This window comes from Desmodus rotundus, chromosome 12, assembly GCF_022682495.2.
Source record: "Desmodus rotundus isolate HL8 chromosome 12, HLdesRot8A.1, whole genome shotgun sequence".
Classification (NCBI taxonomy): Eukaryota; Metazoa; Chordata; class Mammalia; order Chiroptera; family Phyllostomidae; genus Desmodus; species Desmodus rotundus.
The window spans coordinates 72,739,735-72,760,875 of record NC_071398.1 but is presented as its reverse complement, the minus strand read 5'-3'; the positions used below and the strand labels follow the sequence as shown (position 1 = coordinate 72,760,875).

The following is a 21,141-nucleotide window of genomic DNA, read 5'->3' as shown; positions in this document are numbered from 1 at the left end:
CATTCCAAGCATTCTTTACTGCACTAGGGGTCAGATGGTGAGGGCAGAGCTGGGCGCAGCTGTGGAACACTGAGTGAAGGGGATTTCTTTGGAGAGAGAGAATAAAGGAGGTGGGGGTGTCTTCAAGCAGCAGGGGACAGAACTATATGGGGGAGGGGTGGAAGAAGATGGATAGAAGGTTGGGGGCGGGTCTGCACGATCTGCCAAGCCCAGCTCTCCGCTAGTGCCAAAGGCAGGAAGAGCAAAATGGGGATATTCAGCCCAGGGCTCTCCCACCTGTATATTTACAGGGCAGACTCGCTAATGGAGGTACACTGGGGGAGCTTCTGGAACCCAGAGCTGGGAACTTGTTTTGTTTTTTATTAAGCATGTTGTCCATTTCCCAGCAGGAATGTGCGTTAAGAGAGGGCTCAAAGATCAGCGCCCCACCTCCTCAAACAGAACAACAAAGGCCATTTTCAGTCACCAGTCTGGTTTTTAATGGAGTGGGTTTTTTCTGGCCACAGAGAAGGGAAGAGGGACCATCAGGCAGCAGAACCAGGACATGGATGAGGGGGCCACATGTCCCTGGACAGGGCCAAGGAACACATGAATTTATAAAAGGGCCCCCTTCCCCATAAATCATTGTAAAAATATTACTTTGTACACAAAATTAGATGTATAGTGAATTTTCCAGAACGTAATATTCACCTTATTGAAAACAGCAAGATTCATTTTGAAAGAACACATAGCTAAAAATATAAATAGGGCATTCTAGGGTCCTGAAAACCCAGAGAAATAGACACATTCATTCTCAGTAGCAGGAGCAGCTTGGAGGCTGGAGAAGTTCACAGAGCCTTTGAGGTTCAAGGTGGGGTCCAGAGTAATCTGGGCCCCTTGAGATGATGAAGTCCAATAGCAGCCTGAGCCTTTTCAAGTCTTTCAGATTTATAGCAGCGACTCCAGGAGGCTTGGGTGAGGTTTGGGGGACCGGAAAGCGGAGAGAACCTTTGAGGAAACAGAGGCTGGGTTTTCTTACTGCTGGGAGAGGTAAGGAAGGGCACACTCCAGGAGACTGTTCCCAGGCACATGAGGAGTTTCCGTATTCCAGTTTTAGTGCCTGGTGGGCATGGGAATGTGTATTTGAAGAGTTTCCACCCCTACCTGAGCAAGAAGGCACCACGCACAAAACTTACTCATTGCCATAAAGGAGATGGGTACCGATAAGAGCGCTCTTTCCAGATTTCGGTGGTCCTACTGTGTGTACACAAAACAGAGAACCTGAACTTGGCCATGGACCTTCTCTACTCCTCTACTCTTCCCCTGTTCTACCTTCTTGGTTTGACAGGGCTGAAGATGTTGAATCCTCAATGCATCTCACTTGCCCATTTTTCCTGTATCCGGCCCTCCCCAGGGCTAAATCACAAACCATCTCAGCCCTTCTAGGCTGGGATGCTGGTTCTAGGAGGCAGGGGGAAAGGTGGCTCCCCTCAGGGTGCTGCCAGGTGCATCTTAGAGCCTGTCCAGGTGGGGCAATGGCCCCACCCTCAGCTGAGCTTTGAGCAGATCCCTAGCGCCTGTCGATAGGCCTCTGTCACCTCCTGGCAGTCCGTCAGGGAAAAGCAGCTTTCCCCCAGGGAGCCTTGCCTCCAGCGCCTCAGGCCCCTGCTCCCAGGGCCCTCGGAGGGAGGCTTCTCAAGCCCCGTGAGGTTGTCCACAGACACACAGCCCCGCAGCAGGGGCTCGGGGAGCCGTTCAGGCAGGTCCAGCTGGTCAAAGGACTCAGAGGACAGGATGCTGTCCTCACTCACAGCCCCTGACGGGCGGTTGGCTCGGGCCGGAGGGCAAGGAGAGTCCAGCTCGTTCAAGGAGCCGAAGGCAGTGGGGGCTGTGAGCTCCAGGGCTGTGCGGGAAAACTTGCCGTTGTGCTTGAGGATGCCCTTGCGGTGCAGGAGCAGCCCTGAGGCCTGGGGGGACTTCTGCTCCACAGCATCCCCGCTCATAAACACGTCCCCTGCATCCAAGAGCTCCCCAGACTCGCTGGGTTCAGGAGAGGAGTAGTAGCCGGATTCCCGCTGCCGAGACTTCTTGAGGATGCCCTTCCTGGGGAGCAGAGGGGCAGCCTGCCCTGGGCTCCCAGGGGCTGGGCTGGGCTCAGAGTCCTCCCCTGTGCACTCAGAGGAGGCAGAAACCTTCTTCAGAATGCCCTTTGGAAGCTTGAGGCTGCCCTTGCTAGGACGAGGGGAGGTGTCCTCAGCAGGGTCCTCCTGCAGAGACTGGGCCATGTCATTCTCTTTGCGGGACTTCTTGAGCGAATGCTGGCGCTCCAGGCTGGGGGCCGGGCTCCCACCTCCAGGTGCGTGCTGCTTGAAGAAGCTGCATACCTTGGCCCCATTCTCCAGGAGGGGGCGGGAGGACCGCCGAAGCCAGTCAGCCATGGAGGCCCGGCCAGAGTCACTGCCAGGGTGTCCTCCCTCCTGCAGAGCCTCCTGCTGCCCCACACGGGTGGCATAGCCCCAGTTGACCCACCAGTGACTGGCCACATCCTCCAGGGTAGCCCGGCGGGTGGGGTTCACCATTAACAGCCACCGGATCAGGCCACAAGCGTCTGGAAGACAAAGACAAGGGTCTTCAGATTGGCAGCCACTCGAGTGGGACCCCGCAGTCCCCTCTCACTGGGTACCCCCGTCTGTGCTAGGACACCACTCCCACCTAGGGCTCCACACATGCCCCAGCTGGGCCAGCTCCCAGACTCCAGCTGTCCTGGATGGACTCTGCCAACCTCCTCTTCCGTGCCATTCCCCCGGGGACTCTGATCCCTCCACTAGCCTTGTTGTGTGTGCGTGTGCATCCTTGCTCTCAGAAATGCAAGCCTCCGAGGGTGTGGACTGTGCTCAAGGGTAAACCAAGGTTCTTACACCCTTCCTCTTGCCTACATTGTAGGTGAAAGGACAAAAAGACTTCTAAGGATGAGGGAAAAGCAGTAGAAAGTGAGACAACTGGAGCACAGAGGATCTAAGTTAGGCCTTAGGAAGCACTTCGCAAATATAATAAAGCATGCCCATAAGCAAAGGAAGAGATGGCTCCTCCTTTTCAGAGGTCACAGATGCTGGGGGCAGAGAGATGACAGCAGAAGGTGGGTGGAGGGTACTCTCATCTGCAATGGGTCATCCTCTTCACTCTACTGCCACTGTTTAACCCCTGCCTCAGGAATTAGCTCAGGACCCCCGGGGCCTGGACGGGGGGGGGGGGGGGGGGGGGCGGGGGGGGGGGACACCCGGACCTCTCACTCACCCGAGGGCTTAGGCGGCTCCCGGTAGGCCCCGTTGCTGATCTGCCTCACCAGCGTCTTGTGGTCCTGCCCATCGAAAGGCATGGCACCGTGCACCAGGATGTACAGGAGGACACCCAGGGACCAGCTGTCCACCTGAGGGAGAGGGGTGGGGGTCAGCGAGGGTGCTGGAGGGCCTCCAGCCTCACTTCCGCACCAGAGGAGAAATGGGCGCACACTGGAGAACTCAGAGGCCGGTGCGTCCGAGGGCCACGTCCCTCTGGATTCCAGGGGCAAAGGAGTGGCACTGCACAAGTGCCCAAAGCGCACAGGGAGAGGCACTGTCAGTTGCCTCTCCTTGGCAGGGGCAGCCACAAACACAAGAGCAGTGGAGAGGTCATCCCTTTGGGGACAGGACGGGGTGGCAGGCTGGGTGCCGGGAAAGGCAATGGGAACCAGGAAGGTGAGGGGCACAGGACTAGACCAGGGGCCAGGAGGTTTAAGTTCTCACTCCAGTTTTGCCGCTCCTGGCCAGAGACCTGGCAGGTGACCACTTTGGGAGGTGATGGGTTGTGGGCTGAATTTTGTGCTCTGAGAAAGGGAACAACTAGAAAACGGGCCCACCTATCTTACAGGAGCTGAAGTCACAGGAAACGGCAGAGGCAGGCTGGCAGTGGAGGGCGGCCACTCACCTCTGGGCCTGTGTAGGGCTTCCCATTGACAATCTCAGGCGAGGCGTACAGGGGGCTCCCGCAGAACGTCTGCAGGAGCTTGCCTTGGTGGTAGAGGTTGGAGAGACCGAAGTCAGCAATCTGCAGGAGTGGGTAAACACGGCAGGGGTGACGCTGAGGCCTGGGCTGTTCTGCAGTTTTCAGCCTGTTGCCACAAGACGCTGGGGAAACCCAGGCCCCAGCAGGAGGAAAGGGTGCCTGTGACCCCCACCCATACTGGGCACTGTCAACACAGCTCAGGCCCTGGAATAAAGAGCCTTGCAGAAACTATGTAAACGAGCACCTAGCCAGAGGTGCGGGGGCTCCAGGCTCTCACTGTCCCTCGGGCTCCTCTCTCCTGCTACTCCAGCTCAGGCATGCACTCCCCTGTCCGTGCTCATCCTCCTGGTCCAGCAAGCTCAGCTCCCCTGGGAAGCCCTCCATGGCCCTGAGATCTCCTTCTCCCACGGAGCCCTAGTTTCCAACGGCTTGCTGTAGCCCTTGCTTATCGGTTCTGTCTCCTCATATTGCCACAGCACTATGTTCCTGTGCTGACCTCCTTCTGTCCCCATCCCTCCTGCAGCTCCTGGCATAGGTGTGGCCCATGAATGGGACTCTATGGGAAGGTAGACCAGATGGAGGGGGACAGTCAACATCCCATGCCAGTGCCACTGCCCTCAGAAGCATGCCATCCTGTCTCTAAGCGCACAGGCTGGGCTGCCCTTCCTGGCAAAGGGCTTGTCTATGTCCACTCCAGGGCAGGAGCATGGGGTCAGCCCAGTAGGGCTGAGAAGCAGTGGTGAGGGCAGAACAAGATCATGGAGTTATAGCCCAGGAGAGGGCATCGTCTCCCAGACTCCCCGAGCCATCTGCTACTGAGGCCTGAGAGGTGTCCAGCCCATCTTCCTGTTGTTCCCCAGAGAGACCCTTTCCCCAGCTGCCCTCAGGGAGGGGCTGAGGCCGGTGCCCTGCTGCTCTTGATCTCTTCACCCCCAGCAGAGGGTCATGTGTGCCTAGGGTGGGGCGGGCCTCTTTATGGAACTCTGGCTCCTTTGTTTATGGTTTTATTGGACTCTTATCAAGCAGATAGTTGAAGCCCATAATGAAGCAGGTGATTGGTGCAGATGGGAAAGTTCGTGCCTGTCCAGGCTGTGTGTGTTTATTGGCTCTGCCTCCCCTCCCCCACACCCCAGCATCAAAGAAAGCCCCACCTGGTCCGGGAATGGGCTGGAAAAGGGGAATGAACTCAGCGCCAGGGTGCCGCAAAGCACAGGTCAGGGGCTACCGGAGCAGGGACTGTGTCCTGGGTTCAGGAGGGTTCTGCGGGGGTCAGAGGGCAGAGTGCAGGGCCAGCCTGGCCATCTCCCCCTTCCGGGTCTGAGCCCTGAGCGTACCTGTCAGTGTGCCCTTCTCATGCCTAAACCCACCTGCCAAGGCACGGGAGGCCAGACGCTGCAGGAAGATGGAAGCTGGAATGCTCAGTCTTTGGGGAAAGATGCCAAAGAGCCACCTAACAGCAGCAGAGGAAAGTCTCCGTGCGTGTGCACGTGTGTGTGAGAGCGCATGCACACAGGCAGGAAGAACTCAGGCCGTGGCCCTCTCCTTGCCAGTGCCAAGGTTGTGAGCAACCTTGACTCCTAGACTCCTGTCAGCGCCATGATGTCAAGAGCCCTGGGTGGGGAGGCAGGAGACCTTGCTTCTAGCCGTGTTCAGCCTCTCGTTAGCCACAGAAACTTGTGCAAGTCACCCCTGATTTCGAGGCCTTGGTTTTCCATCCATAAAATGGAGTGGGAACAAACACATAAGTTGGACCTTTGCTGGACTCCTCCTGAAACCCCTAGGGGCTTAGAGGTACTTGGCTAGGGACAGTGCAAAAAGGCTGGGGAGGAGCAGGAGAGCTGCTGGAAGCCAGAAGCGGGGCCCACCTTGATATTTCCACTGGCATCTAGGAGGATGTTCTCCAGCTTGAGATCCCGGTGGACAACCCCATTCTGAAAGAGGGAGGGAAGAGTGTCAGGGGAAGGGCACCAGGGAGGGAAGGGCATGAGGACCTAGCCTGCAGAGTAAAGCAAACACAAAGGGGGCCAGGTGGAGGCACAAGTGGGCTGGGAGTGCCCATCTTTATTGGTACTAAGCGCACAAATCACAGGCCTTCCTACCCCCCAGTGAGGGACTCAGAGCCAGAGACACCAGCGTTCCTAGGTTGTGAGTCCAGAATCGAGTGTTGCCTCTGCTTTGTCTCCCTGTGTGTGTGTGTGTTCCCTGCATGGGCAAGTCATGGAATCTCTCTGGCCCAAACCGCACCAGGGCCCAAGGACCACCCGTCCGAACAGGGCAGGGCAGGCGGGGCTCGCCTACCTGATGGCAGTATTGCACGGCGGAGACGATCTGCCGGAAGAAGTGCCTGGCGTCGCGCTCGCTGAGCCGCTGCCGCTCGCTCACGTAGTCATACAGGTCGCCACGGCCGGCGTACTCCATGACGATCACAATCTTGCTGCTGTTCTCAAACACTGGGGCAGAGGGGGCGGGACATCAGGCCCGCCAGAGTGCACTGCGCCCCTGCCGGCCAGGCCTCTCCCTGGCCCGGGACCAGACACCTCCCTCCAGGGATGTTTGCTGATGGGGCGGGAGAAGCGCCTTTGAAGCTCTCAACATCTTCCAACAGCAGCAAGTTAGGGGCAAGGGACCTGGTTCGCCCTCTCTTCCCCTGGAAGGTCTGGCTTTTGAGGATTCTCAGAACGACCCTGCAATTTCTCAGGAGGGCAGAGGCGTCCCTGGATGAGAAGGAAAAGCCTCTCTGGTGCAGGGTTTAGTGCCTTCTTGCTTCGTGACCCAGGGTAGATCTCTTCCAGGTCTGTCACTTCTAGGCCTCGCCACTTACTAGCTAGGTGACCTTGGCAAGTTATTCAGCCAGTGTGCCTCAGTTTCCTTGTTTCAAGAACGAGGAGGGATGATAATGCCAACATCTTAGAGCTGGGGTGATAACTAAATGCAAGTCCGTGAAAGCTCTGGCACTGGATGAGCAAGCTGGCAAGGAGCTGACACAAGCAGGCACTGGATAAATGGTACCCGCTGTTACATTCTTTACCAGCGTCCTTGTATACATAATAACATATAATAATGCCCATAAAATGTCTGCCTGGAGGATCAGAAGAGGGATAAAGCACATGCGAGGGCTTTGCACACTGTGAAGTACAATGGAGAGCTGAGATACTCATCTCCCAACACCTTTGACTTCCCGCCCAGAGCACTGCCAGGGCCTTGTCCACAGGAGCGATCAACAGACATTTCGTAACTGAAGGACTGGCTGGGCCCGCGTCACTCGGCCGGCCCCGCCTGGCTCATCGGCCTGTGTGGGACGAGCCCACATGCCCCCTCGGGCCTTGTTCTGGCTCCAGCCCTCTGGAAAGGTAGGGGGTGACTGGGTCACCAAACTGGCCCTTCAGCTGAGTGTATGTCAGAACACGTAGGTCCCTGACATTGCATCTTTGTGTCAAACAGGTCCTAGGAGTTCGGCTTGCTTGGCCAGCCCCAGAGCTACTGCCGTTTGGCCTGTGAGAAGGAGCTGAGAGAGGCAGGTTCTTGAGGAAGTGTCCCAGCTCTGGGGCAGTTGGATACATGGCCAGAGGACTGAGCTTTTTCCCAGGGGAACATGAATGAGTGGCCCTGACGTGTGGTGACCCAGCCCCCCACCGTGTGCCTAGCTGCCCCTGTGGTTCTCCACATCGCTGCAGCCTTTGTGCCATGAAATTGGGGGTCAAGAGCCAGCACATTCTGGACAGCCGCTAGGTGAGAGCTCATTCCCCCACCCCCGGGCCATACCTCCTGAAGGCTGTGGCAGACTGGGGACAGATCTGGGGTAGCCCTGCATATACACGGTAACTGCGACAGCCCTATATCTGCTGGATCTGAAGGTGAAGGACAAGCCTGAGCATCCTGAGCTTCAAAGCTCAGTTCCCAGACCTGGCTGGGGATATGGGTGTGGGGTGTGCACACACACACACACACACACACACACCCCAATTGCCAAGCTCAGTCTGGCTTAACCAACACCCTGCCATCTGCCCACTCTTCCCTGGGGGAATACATAGAGATACAAGTAGCTTTCTCAGCTACTTGCCCAGAGCCCTTGTGGGACAGGTTCAGGCCACAGGGCCATGTCAGTGGCTCTGCCCTTAGCGTTCCTATGAATAGAACCCAAGAGAGAAGACTTCTCTTATATTGTACTTCCCAGCAAACATATTCAGAAAGAGGGCAAAGCCATAGGCTCCCTTCCTTCCCTCTGCTGCTATTCCTTATTTCTCCATCTAACCGACATTATATAAAGGCTGGAAGCAGACAGGTGTGTGTGGGAGGGTGCCCCCCCTTCCCTGGTCACCTTCTCTTGCTCACTTTGTTGTCTGGGTCACAGAGAACAGGGCAGAGTGGAGAGCCAGCGCCGATGTCAGAGCAAGAGAAGGCTGAGGAAGATAACAAGGAGAGGCAGGAGCCAGCCCCATGGCAGGAATGATTCAGAGTACAGGGCAGACTGCAGGAGGCCTGGATCTCAGCATCCATGCACCGGAGACAGGTGCAGGTCTCTGTATGTGTCAGGCTCCCCCGTATTGCTGAGGATTTCACTGGGTTGGGGAGGAAGTGTCCAAGTTTGGAAAACCTAACAATAACAACAAAAAGCCTACAATTTGCTGAGTTCCTCCCATGAGCTGAGAACCCGATGACATTTAATTTGACCTTTGCAACTATGCTGTGACGTAGGTGGGATTATCCCGTTTTACAAATGAGGAACTGAGGCCCACCCAGGGACGAAACTGAATAGTTGCCCAAGTCATACAGCTGAATTTCAAATCCAGCTTTTGTCCAACTCCAAAGCCTGCTTCTCTTTCATTTCTTTGTATCGCCTGTTCTGACTGCTCCTACACACACACTCACACACACACATACACACACACACCCTCAGTCCCAGTCAAACACCCCTCCTCTGTACCTTCATGGATGGCGATGATGTGGGGGTGGTTGAGTGATGACATGATCTCAATTTCTCGCCGAATGTGCATCAGATCTTGCTCATCTTTGACTTTGTCTTTCCGGATTGACTTGATGGCCACCTGGGAACAGAGAATGCTGGAGAGTGAGGGGAAGGTCTGGCAGGTGAAGGTGTCCTGGTGGACACTGGCAAACTCCTGACTCTGGGTTGCCTGCAGCTGCTGCAGAGAACAAGGATGCACCCAGGGAAGCACTCCATCCTTCACCAGAGAGGGTGGCAGAGAGGCTGAAGAGCACCTTCTCTGGAGAAGGTTCTTACCCGGGTTAGGTGTAGTCCACGCAGCAGGAAGGAGGAAGGACCGATGGCCTTATTCAGAGGCCACAGATGAGCCAGGGAGGTAAGACCGTGTGGAAGGCTGATGCTTTATGATTTACAAAGCAAATTTACCATGCTACACCGTGAGGACGAGGGTTTGCTCACCACCGGGGCCCTGCTGCCAAGCAGAGTAGCTGGCACACGGCAGGCACTGGATAACCACGTGCTGCTTTAGTACGTTGATTGGCCCTCACAGCAGCCCTGGGAGGTAGGCACAGAAATATCATCATCCCTATTTACAGATGCGGGAACTGGTACCCAGAGAGGTCACATGACCTGCTCAAAATTACACTGCCACTAACTGGCACCGGCGTGGATACACCTTGACCACATTATACTAAGTGAAATAAGCCAGACACACAAGGCCAAATGTTGTACAAGTCTACTTGTATGAGGTGACCAGAGTAGGAAAATGCACGGGAAAGTAGAAGTTACCAGGGGAAGGCGGGAGAAGGGTGGGGATGGCGGGGGTGGGGGGGCGGAATTATTGTTTCATGGGTACTGAGAGCTTCTGTGATCCGAGAAATGCTCAGTGGCGACAGCTGGACGACCTGGTGACTGTACTTAATGCACTGAATGAACTGTAGCTTAAAGTGATGAATTTTATGTTACACACATTTTACCACAAAAAAAAATTTGTGTGTGGGGGGAACAGTCCCTTCAGTCTAGATGAGGAATGTCCCTCTCCTGGCAACAAACAAAAACAACTAGACAGGTACACAGAGTTCTCTGGGCTCTGCTATCTCGCCTGTAAAGGTGAAAATACCATAAAAGGATTAACCCACCCAGCTGGTTTGCATGGCTCAGGAAGGGCAGAATGAAGCAAGAGGAAATGAAGAAACAGCTGCCAAGACACCCTTTAACAAAGCTCTTGGAGACTCAGGGGTCTCCTCTGCTCCGTCCACTCAGGGCCAAGGTGACAGAAACGGGAGAATCACAACAGTGCAGTGTGTGTGTGTGTGTGTGTGTGTGTGTGTGTGGTATACGGAAGACACTCCTGAGGAGTCAGGAGGCCTGGGTTCTCCTCCAGGCTCTGTCACTGTCCCCATGGGCAAGTCCCACTCCCTCTCAGAGCCTCGCTTTTGAGTGAAACAAACAGGACGAAGGATGTGTGAGGTGCTTTCCTGCCCTGATGCTGGCAGATGAGCCAGGCAAAGGCCAGGCCCTCAGAGGCTGCATTGCTGGCACTGGGTGCTGGGCAGGGGGTGTGTCACAGGGCCGGTCAATTCCTGTCAAGTCTTGTCCAAGGACACCAGTGGTAAATACAAGACTTCCTCTTCATGGGAGATAGGCAAGTTATGAAAAATCTGAGGGCCCAGACTGAGGTAAGCAGCTCCTCATTCAATTTCCCAGGAGGGTTTGCCTCCTCTTGAGGTTCAAAAGGAGACAGAAAAAAGGAAAGCACTTCTGGAAGGGAGGGGCCTTATTCCTTTCACAGGGCTCTGGAGGCAGACAATGGCTTCCTGCTCACAGGGACCGTGGACAAGAATGCGGAACGGCCATAATCCCACAAGGAGTCACTCCCAGTGCCCAGGGCCTGGTCGCCCTGGCAACGGGCCAGAGACAGCGTGCCCTCCACCCCGTTCCTCCCCTGCAGCTGCCTCCCTGAAGAGGGCAGGGAGGACAATGGCAGCGGGAGCCACTATCGCCATGGAGCCTCCCCCGGATGCTGCGGAGGCCCACGCTGCAGCTGCAGGTGCTCCCTTCAGGCCACGCCCCTTCTGCTCCACCCCCCCCCGCCCCGCCCCCTGAGCTGAGCAGAAAAGTCCCTGATTCAGAATTGGACAGGGGGCAGGGATGGGGACAAAGGGGCTGGAATCCTTCTTCAACTCTGAGGACTGAATCTGGAGTGTGGTTCCTGTGTGCCTCTCTCTCCCATTCTCCTTTTCTCTCCCCAAAGGCAAGATTTTATGGACTAGTCCTTTTCTCTCTATAAGGCTTCATTTTAATAATCAGACAGTGGACAAAGTACTATGAGCTCTTCAGATAAAGAGGCCATAAAAACTATTAACAGAGAGTAAACCATCATATATAAGTTACAAATCTAGACAATAAAACAAAACTATCTGAGAGCTTAAGAGGCACACACATACAAAAACTAAGCACGCCTTGAACGTGTAACTGTGTACACACAAACATACACAACACTGAGCGATAGCATCCTAGGCTTAGGAGGTAGAGCTCTAAAAAAGACAAGACCCAGAAGAAATGAGGTCCCCCCCAAAAATAAAGGGGTCTGAAGAGCTAGAAGGGGTCCTTGTATGGATAGAGGGCATGCAAGTCAAACCTCGAGATCCATTTCTTTCAAATTTGGAAGGCTAATCTTCAATGAACAGTTCCATTCTCCAGTGAGCTTCGGCGCTAGCCTCAGGGGCTAGGTCGAAGGACCCGCAGTTCCCTGCATTAGCTCCCAGGGGAGCGTGGCGGGGCTGGTACTTCCCAGGAAAGAAACAAGTTATGGCATCTGGCCTCCACCAGTTCCTAAGCAGGTGACAGGCAAGAAGAGTGATGTGTCACTGCCCTGGTGACACCCCATCCCAGCCCCGTGAGACAGGCCCCTAGCTACCTGCTGGCTGGCCTATCAAAGTAAATTAGACATAGCAAAAGCTCGGGCCTAGACAGAGGTCGCTGCACAAGAGCACTCAACAATTGCTTACTGATGAGCACAAGTCACAAAAGAAATGTTTATTGGTTGTCAGTGGGTTGACACCTGACTGATTGGGCCTGTGCCCGATGAGGTGTTCTGCCTTTCTTCCTACGCGTGGGTACAGAGTCAGCCTCCATTATAAGCACTGCTTTTGAGGGACCTTTGTTCTCATCTGCAAGACAGTTGAACAACCATTCTCTAGGGAAAAAGAAATACACTGACTAGAGCCAAGGAGGAGGGTACCAATGGCTGAGTGGATCACCCAGAGGTGGGGAGACCCCGTGCCTGGAGACAATCCCAGCATCGTTACTCATAGTGACCCTTTCTCTCCAAAGTACCTGAGTTTAGACAATATGCCACATGGCTGCCCTACCTAGCGGGAGCAGGGGACCCAGGCACAACAAACATCTCAGTGCAAACATGGACCCAGGTCCTTGGAGTGGGCGTCAAGAGCCCAAGCATCTCGTCCTCACCTGCCCTGCGGAACTATGCAACTGGAGACAAGTCGCTTAAATGATCTGGTTAATTGGTCTGGTTGGTTTTAATGTCCTCATCTGAAAAATGAAGGTCATTTATTCTCCAAACATCTGCTGAACACCTACTATGTGCCTGGTGTTAGGTGCTAGGGATTTAGACAAAAACTGGGCAGTCCCTGCACCAAGGTCCTCAGTCCAGTGGGAGGACCAGCAACTGAATCAACTCAGGCCGAGTGTGATGAATGTGACCGTTGAGGTCCCCGCCTGCCAGGGGCTCCAGGAGCACTGGGGAGAGCTTTCTTTGCCTGGAGGAGCAGGGACAATAGCCTCTGGGAGAAAACTTTGTTTTAGGTCTTGAGGGATGAATGGGGTTTGCCCAGCCAAGGAGGGTAAACTAGGGAGGGGCAACAGGGGCATTCCAGGCAGAGAGAAACGTTTGAGCAAAGTCCAGAAAGAAAGGAACCATTCACAAATTTGCACATCAGGATCTCTAAGCGTCTTCAGAAATGGGTCACCTGCTACTATGCCAGGAAGGTGGTAGCCGAGGATTGTTATAATGAGCTTGTTCAGAGGCCCCATGCTATATCTATGTTAACCTGCCTGAGCCAAATTCCTAGGGATACCGGCCCAGTGGTTTTCTTGCCCCTGCAGCCCTGCACGTTGGAAAGGCAGCAGGGCTAATTCCCTACCCTATTTTGCAAATGGCAAACACTCGAGTCTGGAAAGGTGCACTGACCCTTCCAAGGTTCCCTGATACATTAGGACAGAGTCAGGATCCAAGGGGGAAGGGTGTGGCCTGGAGAAGCTGCCATCTCAGAAGACAACAAAGATCCTTGCAAATGCCCCACCCTGCCTCCAGCTCCCTGCCTCTCCCCGCTGGAGAAGGGAATGCCCTACACCCTGCCCTGTGCCAAACTGCACAGTACAAAAAGCCACCCACGTCCCATTCATACAACACGCTAGAGAGATGGGTGCTGGGGCTCAATTGGTTAAACACTGCTCCTAGCCCCACCCCCCCAAAATGACCCTCCAGATCAGGAGTGATCTGGATTCAGGAAAGGATGGCAGAAAGGTCTTAGAAAAACAAGACCTAAAGGTGCTGGTCCCAGGTCCCAGGAAAGAGGGCGTGAGCTGGGCATCCTGGTCACAGCTACTGCCAGGAGCTGAAGCCAAAGTCCTTGACTCTTCTCTGGCCTTTCAGGGAGCAGCTGCCATCTAGGAGGTGGGGCAAGGAACTGGAGGATGACCCATATAGATAATGGAGCAGAGGTTGGGCTGGGCTTGCCTCCGTGGGCAGAGTGGGTAATGGGCCTAGGGGTGGGGGCTCACCATTCTACCACATCTGCCAGAGAACAAGGCAGGGAGAGGAATGGGCTCCAGGAGTGAGGGACTCTGAGCTGCTTCCCCTAAACTCCATGCTGTGCCCACCCCTCCTTGCCACCATCCCGTTCACTCTGCCAGGTTGCTGGGCAAGGCAAATTCCCTGCCCAGCTCTCTTGTGTGGTTTGGTCAGAGTCCAAGGACAAGAGTCGCCTGCAGCCAGAGCCTCCCTCCCTGCTGCGGAGCAGGCAGGTGCAGGAGGAGCGGGGAAGGCAGCGTCATGCAGAAGAGACCTTGGGCGGCTGGCCAGGCGGGAGCCCTTCTCTGGAGCAGGGGCTGAAGGAGAGAGTAGGACTTTGAACAAAGCAGAGACCAGAGTGGTCAGGCTTAAGGAAGCTAAGCACAACGCATTGTCTTGCTCAGGTCAGAACAGACCCCAGATGGATGCCTCCACGAGAGTAGGGCCTCGCCAGGGCAGCCTTGCTGGGATGACACTGTCAGCTTCTGTGCTCAGCACTTTACATGTATTATCTGATTTAACCCTATGAGAATAGTACGAGGTAGGAATTATTATAATCCCCACTTTACGGATGAGGAAACAGATACAGGGAGGTTACATGAGCAACAGCGGCAGGATTTGAATGCCTGCAGGCTGACTCTGAACTAGGCAGCCCTCCTGACAAGGGGAGAACCAGGAATGCAGTGTATATAGTTCACCCAGCCAGGGTCCCTCCACACAGGCAGTGTGTGAGGAGTCGGGGGTCGGTTCTCAGTGTCTCCGCCGACTCTGCACTGCTGAAGCTCTGAGAAGGTGGCTGGGGCTGACTGCTGGAATGACGAAGCGCAATGAGACAAGCACGAGCTCAGCTGAGGGCCAGCTCCCAGACCAACACTCAGTCCTGGACATGCAGGACCTGGGGTGCTCAAATCAGGGGCCTCTGTTGCAGGCATACCACTAACCAGCCATGGGACAAGTCACGTCCCCTCTCTGGGCCTCAGTTTCCCCATCTGTCAATGAAGGAATAGGACCATCTCAGTCATTTTCAAATCCAAAAACCCATCTAATATATAAGACCAGAGCACCCCTGCACGGGTCGCTATCCACTTGCCACCCCGCCATGCTCCTCATGGAACCCCTTGGGGACAAGACTTCCTTGCAGATCACCCCAAAGGCTTTGGTGGATTCTAAAGCAGGGGCTTTTCTCTTTGGGGGGAGGGGCAGTCAGGGATCGGGGAGAGTCACAGGAGGAAATGTCATTTGGATACCAGGAATGTACTTGGAGACTAGAAGATCCAGTGCAAATATTTGTTTTTCCTTTGATGTCCTCCTCGAGTAGCCATTAGTCTTGCCCACCTGCCCCTCCCTGTGGACAATCCCATCTAGCCCCTGATGTTCTCATCTGCAGGTTGGGAAAGGGAAATGTTCTGGAAAAGCAGAGAGAAAATTGAGATGGGAGTCACTCAGCAGGCCGTCCTCTGAATCTAGCCCCCGCCAACAATCTCAGTTCATCTTGAGGGGGGTTCTTGGGTGGCTCCCACATCCCTCTCTCCCACTGAAGATCCTGAGGCACCAAGCTGATATCCCTGCAGGGAGAACAGTGAAGAGGCAAGAATGAGGGTGCAGAGGGGAAGAGGACTCCTTTCCAGAGCTGAGAAACCATTAGCACAATAGGCAGCTGCTCTTCAAGGAGGAGGAAGACCCTGAGCAAGCTCCCAGCAGATGCACAGGGGGGTCTGTGGTTTGGGGAAGTTCCGAACAGATTCCATTCCTACTGATCTGGTCTCCCTGCATACGACAGAAGGCATGAGGCAAGGGAGCACCTTCTGAATTCTGTGTTCTGATGTGACAGGAGCTGGAATCCCTGCCTACAGCTGCTGAGATCTGAAAACTGAAAGCTGGTTTATCTCATTCCACAATCAATGAGCTCCCTCTCTCTCCCTCCTTCCCTCCCTCTCTTTCCTGCACACAGTGACCTAGGTCAAGAGCCTGGTGGGACCTCTAAACTTAAATCTCAGTTTCCCAGTTTCTGGGCCGTCCAGGGCCCCCAATCCAATCTGCCCACCCCTCGCCCCACCCCAAGCAGCTATTTTCCTGCTAAGCCCCTGACAAAGCCTAGGCCCAGTAGTCTGAAGCCCGGAGCCTCACCAGGCCCTCACACTTTATAGAAAGAGAAAGGAAAAGAAAGCCAGGAAGTACATAATTGCCCAATAGCTGTAACCTGGCAGCGGGCAACTGGGGACCATGCCAGGCATTAGCAGGAAAAACATACTTGCTCCTATTGATGGGGACATAAATCCATCCCCTTTTGCCAGCATCCATTCCCCTTCACCAATGAAATGACTTCTTGAATTTCAAACCAGCTACTGGCTGCTGAAGCAAACAATCTGGGGAGGCGACTGAAGCCATAGGCAACAGGGCACGCCATGGCCACACATGCGCACACGCGTGTGCTTCCACATGTCTCTAACCAGACCCAGCTGGATCCTGCAAACCAATCCCTAGACCACCTGCCCCCAAAGGCTTGTTAAAATACTGATTAGCCCTGGCTGGTGCGGCTCAGTGGGCTGAGTGCCAGCCTGTGAGCCGAAGAGTCATCGGTTCAATTCCTGGTCAGGGCACATGCCGGGGTTGCAGGCCAGATCCCCGGCTGGGGGTGACAGAGAGGCAACGGATCAATGTATCTCTTGCACATTGCTGTTTCTCTCCCTCTCTTTCTCCCTCCCTTCCCATCTCTCTAAAAGTAAATAAATAAAAATAAAATCTTAATAAAATAAAATAAATTACAGGTTATTTGGTTCCATCCTAGACCTGCGGAATAAAACCCTTTGGGTGAGGAGCCAGAGAATAGGTATTTTAAACAAGTACCCAGGTGATTCGAATGCACAGGAAACTCCAGTTTGAGAGTCACTGTTAACTAACTTTTGGCAAATTTGCCACCTATTCAGGGCTGGCCTTTCCAGATATAAATATCAGTTCTCACTGCGGGTTCTTCGTGTCAGGAAAAATCTAAATTCACATCTGCATCTCATTCAATCCTCATGGCAGCTTGTGAGGGAGGCTGTGTTTTCTTGATTTTTGCCGAAAGGGAAACTGAGAGTACAGAGACAAATTAACTGCTCAAGGTCCCACAGATCTGCTTCTCCTATTACTACTACACGCACACACCCCAAATCAAACTTTCCTGAAAGGCCTCAAACCACGCGTCTTGGGGCACCGTGGACCTAGAGCCTGATTTCACATTTCCCAGGATAAAAACCCCATCACACCGAAACTTCGACTCACCCCAAGAACTGAAAGGACTTAAGTGGCCAACCCACCTCCACTCCACCCCTGTGCAGATCGCCATAGAGCGCTGGGCTGCCAGACTAGTAGAGCTGAGTTGAGAACTGGACACCTCCCTCATTCATTCATTCATTCATTCATTCATTCATTCATTCGAGCACACAGGCATTTACTAACCCCCTACTATGATCGGGTGCCTCCTACTTCCTCTCCCCATTCCCCCATTTGGAAGTCTGTTCCAAGCAAAATCCAACTTAAGTTCCATCTTCTTTAGGGAGCCCTCTCATCCCAAGACAGAACGCTATTGGTCTCCCAGGCACCCTGCACCAACTGTCCGCCTCACTTATTGGCCATCATCACACGCTGTTCGGTGTTGGGGTTCTCAGGTCCGCGAACATTGTCCCTACAATCATGGACAGACATACCTGAAATAAATACCGCTATCGCCCCCACCCCCGCAATCCCGCAACTTCAGTTTGGTAAAGACTGAATGGGGCCACACTCCGGAGCAAGGCACCAGCCCATGGCCCAGCCCTGAGCCTCCTGCCAGGCCTGCGCTGCGAGAGGGAGCCGCACTCACCAGGCGCCCCGAGCTCTCCCTCGCCTTCTTCACCTTTCCGTAGGTGCCCTTGCCTAGGGTTTCCAGGAACTCGTAGCGGTGCCGCAGGTTGTGCTTGTGATGGTGCCGCTTCACTGCCTGCTTCTTCATCAGCGGCTTGGGCGACTTGAGCCCGCCGGCTAGGGCGGCGGCGGCCGCTGAAGAAGCCGGACCCGGACGCCGGGGTAAAGCCAGAGACTCCATGGCGAGCAGGAGCTGAGACAGGGCTGAGTGGGTTCAGTGGGGACCAGCTGCGGGGGCAAAGCTAGCGGCACACGTCCCGCGCCCCACAAGAGAACCCACAGCCGCCCCGTAGCGCGCGCCCAGGCACCGCATTCCAACTTCTTATAAACGCCCGGAGCCAGAGGCCCTGGCCACACCCTCCAGCGCCTATTGGTCGGCTTTCTAGCTGCGAGTGACCGGAGCCTCCTGCATTGGCTCGCCCGGGCCTCTGGCCCGCCTTCTCTACCCTGCACGGCACGGAAAGTTGTCAGTGGGGCTCCGCCCACCCCAAACCCCCAACCTCCAGGGACAGGCAGGGGGACTAAAGGACCAGTGGAGGCTGCCTGGTGGGTTGTCTGGAAACTTTGAGGGTCACTGGAACTGCTCTTGCCTGTGAGTGGCGCTTGGTACTGGATAGTGCCACCTGTTGGCCTTCTGTTTTGCTGTGCTGTCAGTGAGCAAGGGGTGATCTGACAGTACAAGAAGTCACCAAAGTATTTCTCCATCCTGAGGAATTTGCTTTCCCCAAGCCAAAATCTACAAAGTCACTTCACCACTCCTTTAAGACCATAGGGGAAAAGGAGATGGCATGAGATGGAGGTATCCTAACCAGGAACCACCCTCTCCAGCTGACTGGGAGGGCTGGTGGAGAGCTGTCCCAGCGTTCTGAGCCCATCTGTCTCCAGTTAAATCGACCTTAATTGATCCCAGAAATGCGGCTCTGGAAAGTTGTTACCTCTTCATCAGAGAAGGCTTCTAGGATTGAGTGGGTCTCTAAGAAGTGGTGGAATTTATAAGCGTCCGAAGGTGGTGGAGATTCATTAAAAAAATAAAATTACACTCCTATTATTTCACTTGTATCCCTAAATTCATAAATAGTTGGCCACCCCAGGTTTTCCTCTCTGTGATTTTGGAGTCAAGAGGACAGGTCATGAGGTTCGGCTTGGTTTCGAATGCCTGAGCACTAGGTCCAGAGTCCCCGTTCCGAGTGTCATTTGGAGTGAAACAAGACTGTCCATCGGCTTCCCACCCCCAACTGTGGAGTGTAATGGGGAGAAAGGAACGTTTTCCTTTAAGTCTTTATGCTAACCCAATCCTGGGAAGTGGGTACTATTCTGCCCAAAGCCACACCACTGGTGAGAAACTGGGGGCAGAGCTGGGATCCAGACCCCTGGGAGGATGGTGCCTTCAGCTCTGTCTTCGGGGCATGCTGACGATCAAGAATGACTAGGTCCCCATGACTTGTACCCCATGTCTGCCCACTTTCCTACTTCCACTGATGCTTCGATCCTTTCCAGTGTGAGTTAGGGTGGAAAATGGGGCCCTTTGCCCCTGTGGCTGGAGAAGGCCCACCTATGCAGTAACTCAGCCCTCTCCCCAAACCTGGAGGGCCATGGGAGGTGGTAGCCATTTGGGCACTCTTCCCTCTACTGACCTCCCCTCTTGCTCTGTGTCGTCTACGGAAATAGAATGAGGCCCAGGTGACAGCTCCCCTGACATGCTGTTTCCTTTCTCCCTTGAGATCTGTATCCATTCCCAGGGGCCCACTAGCTGGGATCATCCAGACATGCAAGGGATCTCAAGATAAAAAATGGGTACAATAAGAGCAAGCACAGGGCACAGTGTTGGGAGACCTGCGTTCTAGACCTGACTGATACCAACCAGTCCTGTGGCCTTTTACCAATTACTTAATCATTCTACAGATACTGGTGCCCCCTGGGTGCTGGGCCTATGACTATGATGGTGACAAGGTAGACACAGTCTCTGTGCTCAGAAAATTCTCAGTCTAGTGAGAAACAAACAAGCAAATCTTAGACAAAGGAAGATGAGCCCATAATGGGAAAAAGACAGAATGCCCTTGGAGTATGTAACGGGAGGGAGCCCTGAGCCCAGGCAGGAGGAGGTCGGTCAGGATGTGAGACAGTGCGCATGGGAATCAACATTTCCTCTTAAGCAAGATGAAAGAATTATACAGATGGGCCTAAAATCCCCTTTCAAGCTTAATCTAGGCTCCTATGAATGCTTCCAGGTGTCCCCAACACCAAAGGGCACTCAGTAGAAAGAAGCTTATGAACCAAAGGAATGCAAGTGCAATGGGATTCAAAGGCTAAAGTGAAAGCAACTATTTCCTTCCCTCCATCATCAGCTAAACTGGTAACAGCAGTAGGGGGTAGCTCTTCTGTCCCTCTTGCACCTTCCCCACCTCCACTTCAGCTTCCTTTCACCAGAACGTGAGTCCCCATTTAGGGGGCAAACCATGGATGACCAAACAGCCCAGAGAAAAGAGATCTCCAGATCTCCCCGGTTCCAACCAAGGCGCACCCTGGCAGCTCCTGTGGGGCTACAGGGCACGGCTTTAGTGGCAAGTGGATCTGGCTGATGTCTGCCCACAGCAAAGCAGCAACGGAGGCAGACAAACATGAACCCTGGAAATGATCTTAACGGCTGGAACTCAGCTCTTAAATTCCTTAAAGTAAGACGGGAATGCCTGATAGGGAATCTAATTACATCAGGTGACTTGGCTGCCAGCAGATCCTGGGGAATTCCTGGGTCATGTGCTCCGCTGTGCCGCTGTGCTGCTGTGTTGCTGTGCCGAGAATCTTGGCTGAGCTATGTCAATCCTGCCCGCCCCGCTGTCCGGTCCGAGGAGGGGGGAGCCCACCCCCACCCCCATGCCCAATTGCTGATTGATGTCTGAAGGGCTCTGGGGATAACCATTCATTGGGACTACTAGGTGCCACACTCAGAAGACAGTGAGGAACAGGTGTCTGTCCCAATCTCCACACACGTGGCAATCAGTGTGTCTGCATGGGTCTGGACTGGGAAAGGGAATGTGAAAATTGGGTTCAGAGTAAGGACTGAGGTGACGTGTGGCATGCAGGGTGCTTGCAGGAGGGCAGGTGAGGGGACCAAGGCCAGGCTTTGGGGGCAGGGTGGGGAGTGGAGAGTAAAGCAGGTCTCCTGAAAAAGAAATACTTCTGAGATGAGTCTTGGGTGCCTGAGAACTAGCTCCCTGCTCTCAGGAAGTTTACGGTCTAGTAAGGGAAGAAGATAAACACACAATTTACCATATAGTCCAAGACAGAAAGTGGGAAGACTCTCAAGAGAGATACAAAGTGCTGTGTGGGGCTTAAAAGGTGGGTCTTTACAGGGCTTATCAACTGGGCCTCGGAGAGGGAGAGAGGGTGGGATTTGGTAAACAGTGAAGAAAGGCCTTCAGAGATGGGGGATGAAGGGGTCAGACAGAGTGGGGGAGATGCGGAGAGTGGTGAGGAT

General features: G+C 54.3%; 1 protein-coding gene across 1 annotated transcript; it reads right to left on the bottom strand.

Annotated features, from left to right (window-relative positions):
- Positions 1 to 435: 435 nt before the first annotated feature.
- Positions 436 to 17,979, bottom strand: NUAK2 (NUAK family kinase 2). Its single transcript, XM_024575094.3, has 7 exons — positions 17,626 to 17,979; positions 8,945 to 9,065; positions 6,319 to 6,470; positions 5,886 to 5,951; positions 3,943 to 4,062; positions 3,274 to 3,406; positions 436 to 2,587 (listed from the first exon to the last, which is right to left on the bottom strand). Exons 1-7 carry the CDS (start codon positions 17,845 to 17,847, stop codon positions 1,527 to 1,529), a joined length of 1,875 nt encoding a protein of 624 aa, XP_024430862.2. The 5' UTR covers positions 17,848 to 17,979; the 3' UTR covers positions 436 to 1,526.
- Positions 17,980 to 21,141: the final 3,162 nt, after the last annotated feature.

Bases quoted from the DNA above. Each gene is read 5' to 3' on its own strand.
- NUAK2 (XM_024575094.3), bottom strand. From the start codon at position 17,847: ATGGAGTCTCTGGCTTTACCCCGGCGTCCGGGTCCGGCTTCTTCAGCG. The intron at 9,066-17,625 runs GTGAGTGCGGCT...CTCTGTTCCCAG, and splicing joins GGGAGAGCTCGGGGCGCCTG to GTGGCCATCAAGTCAATCCG. The intron at 4,063-5,885 runs GTGGGCCCCGCT...CCACTCCTGCAG, and splicing joins ATGCCAGTGGAAATATCAAG to ATTGCTGACTTCGGTCTCTC.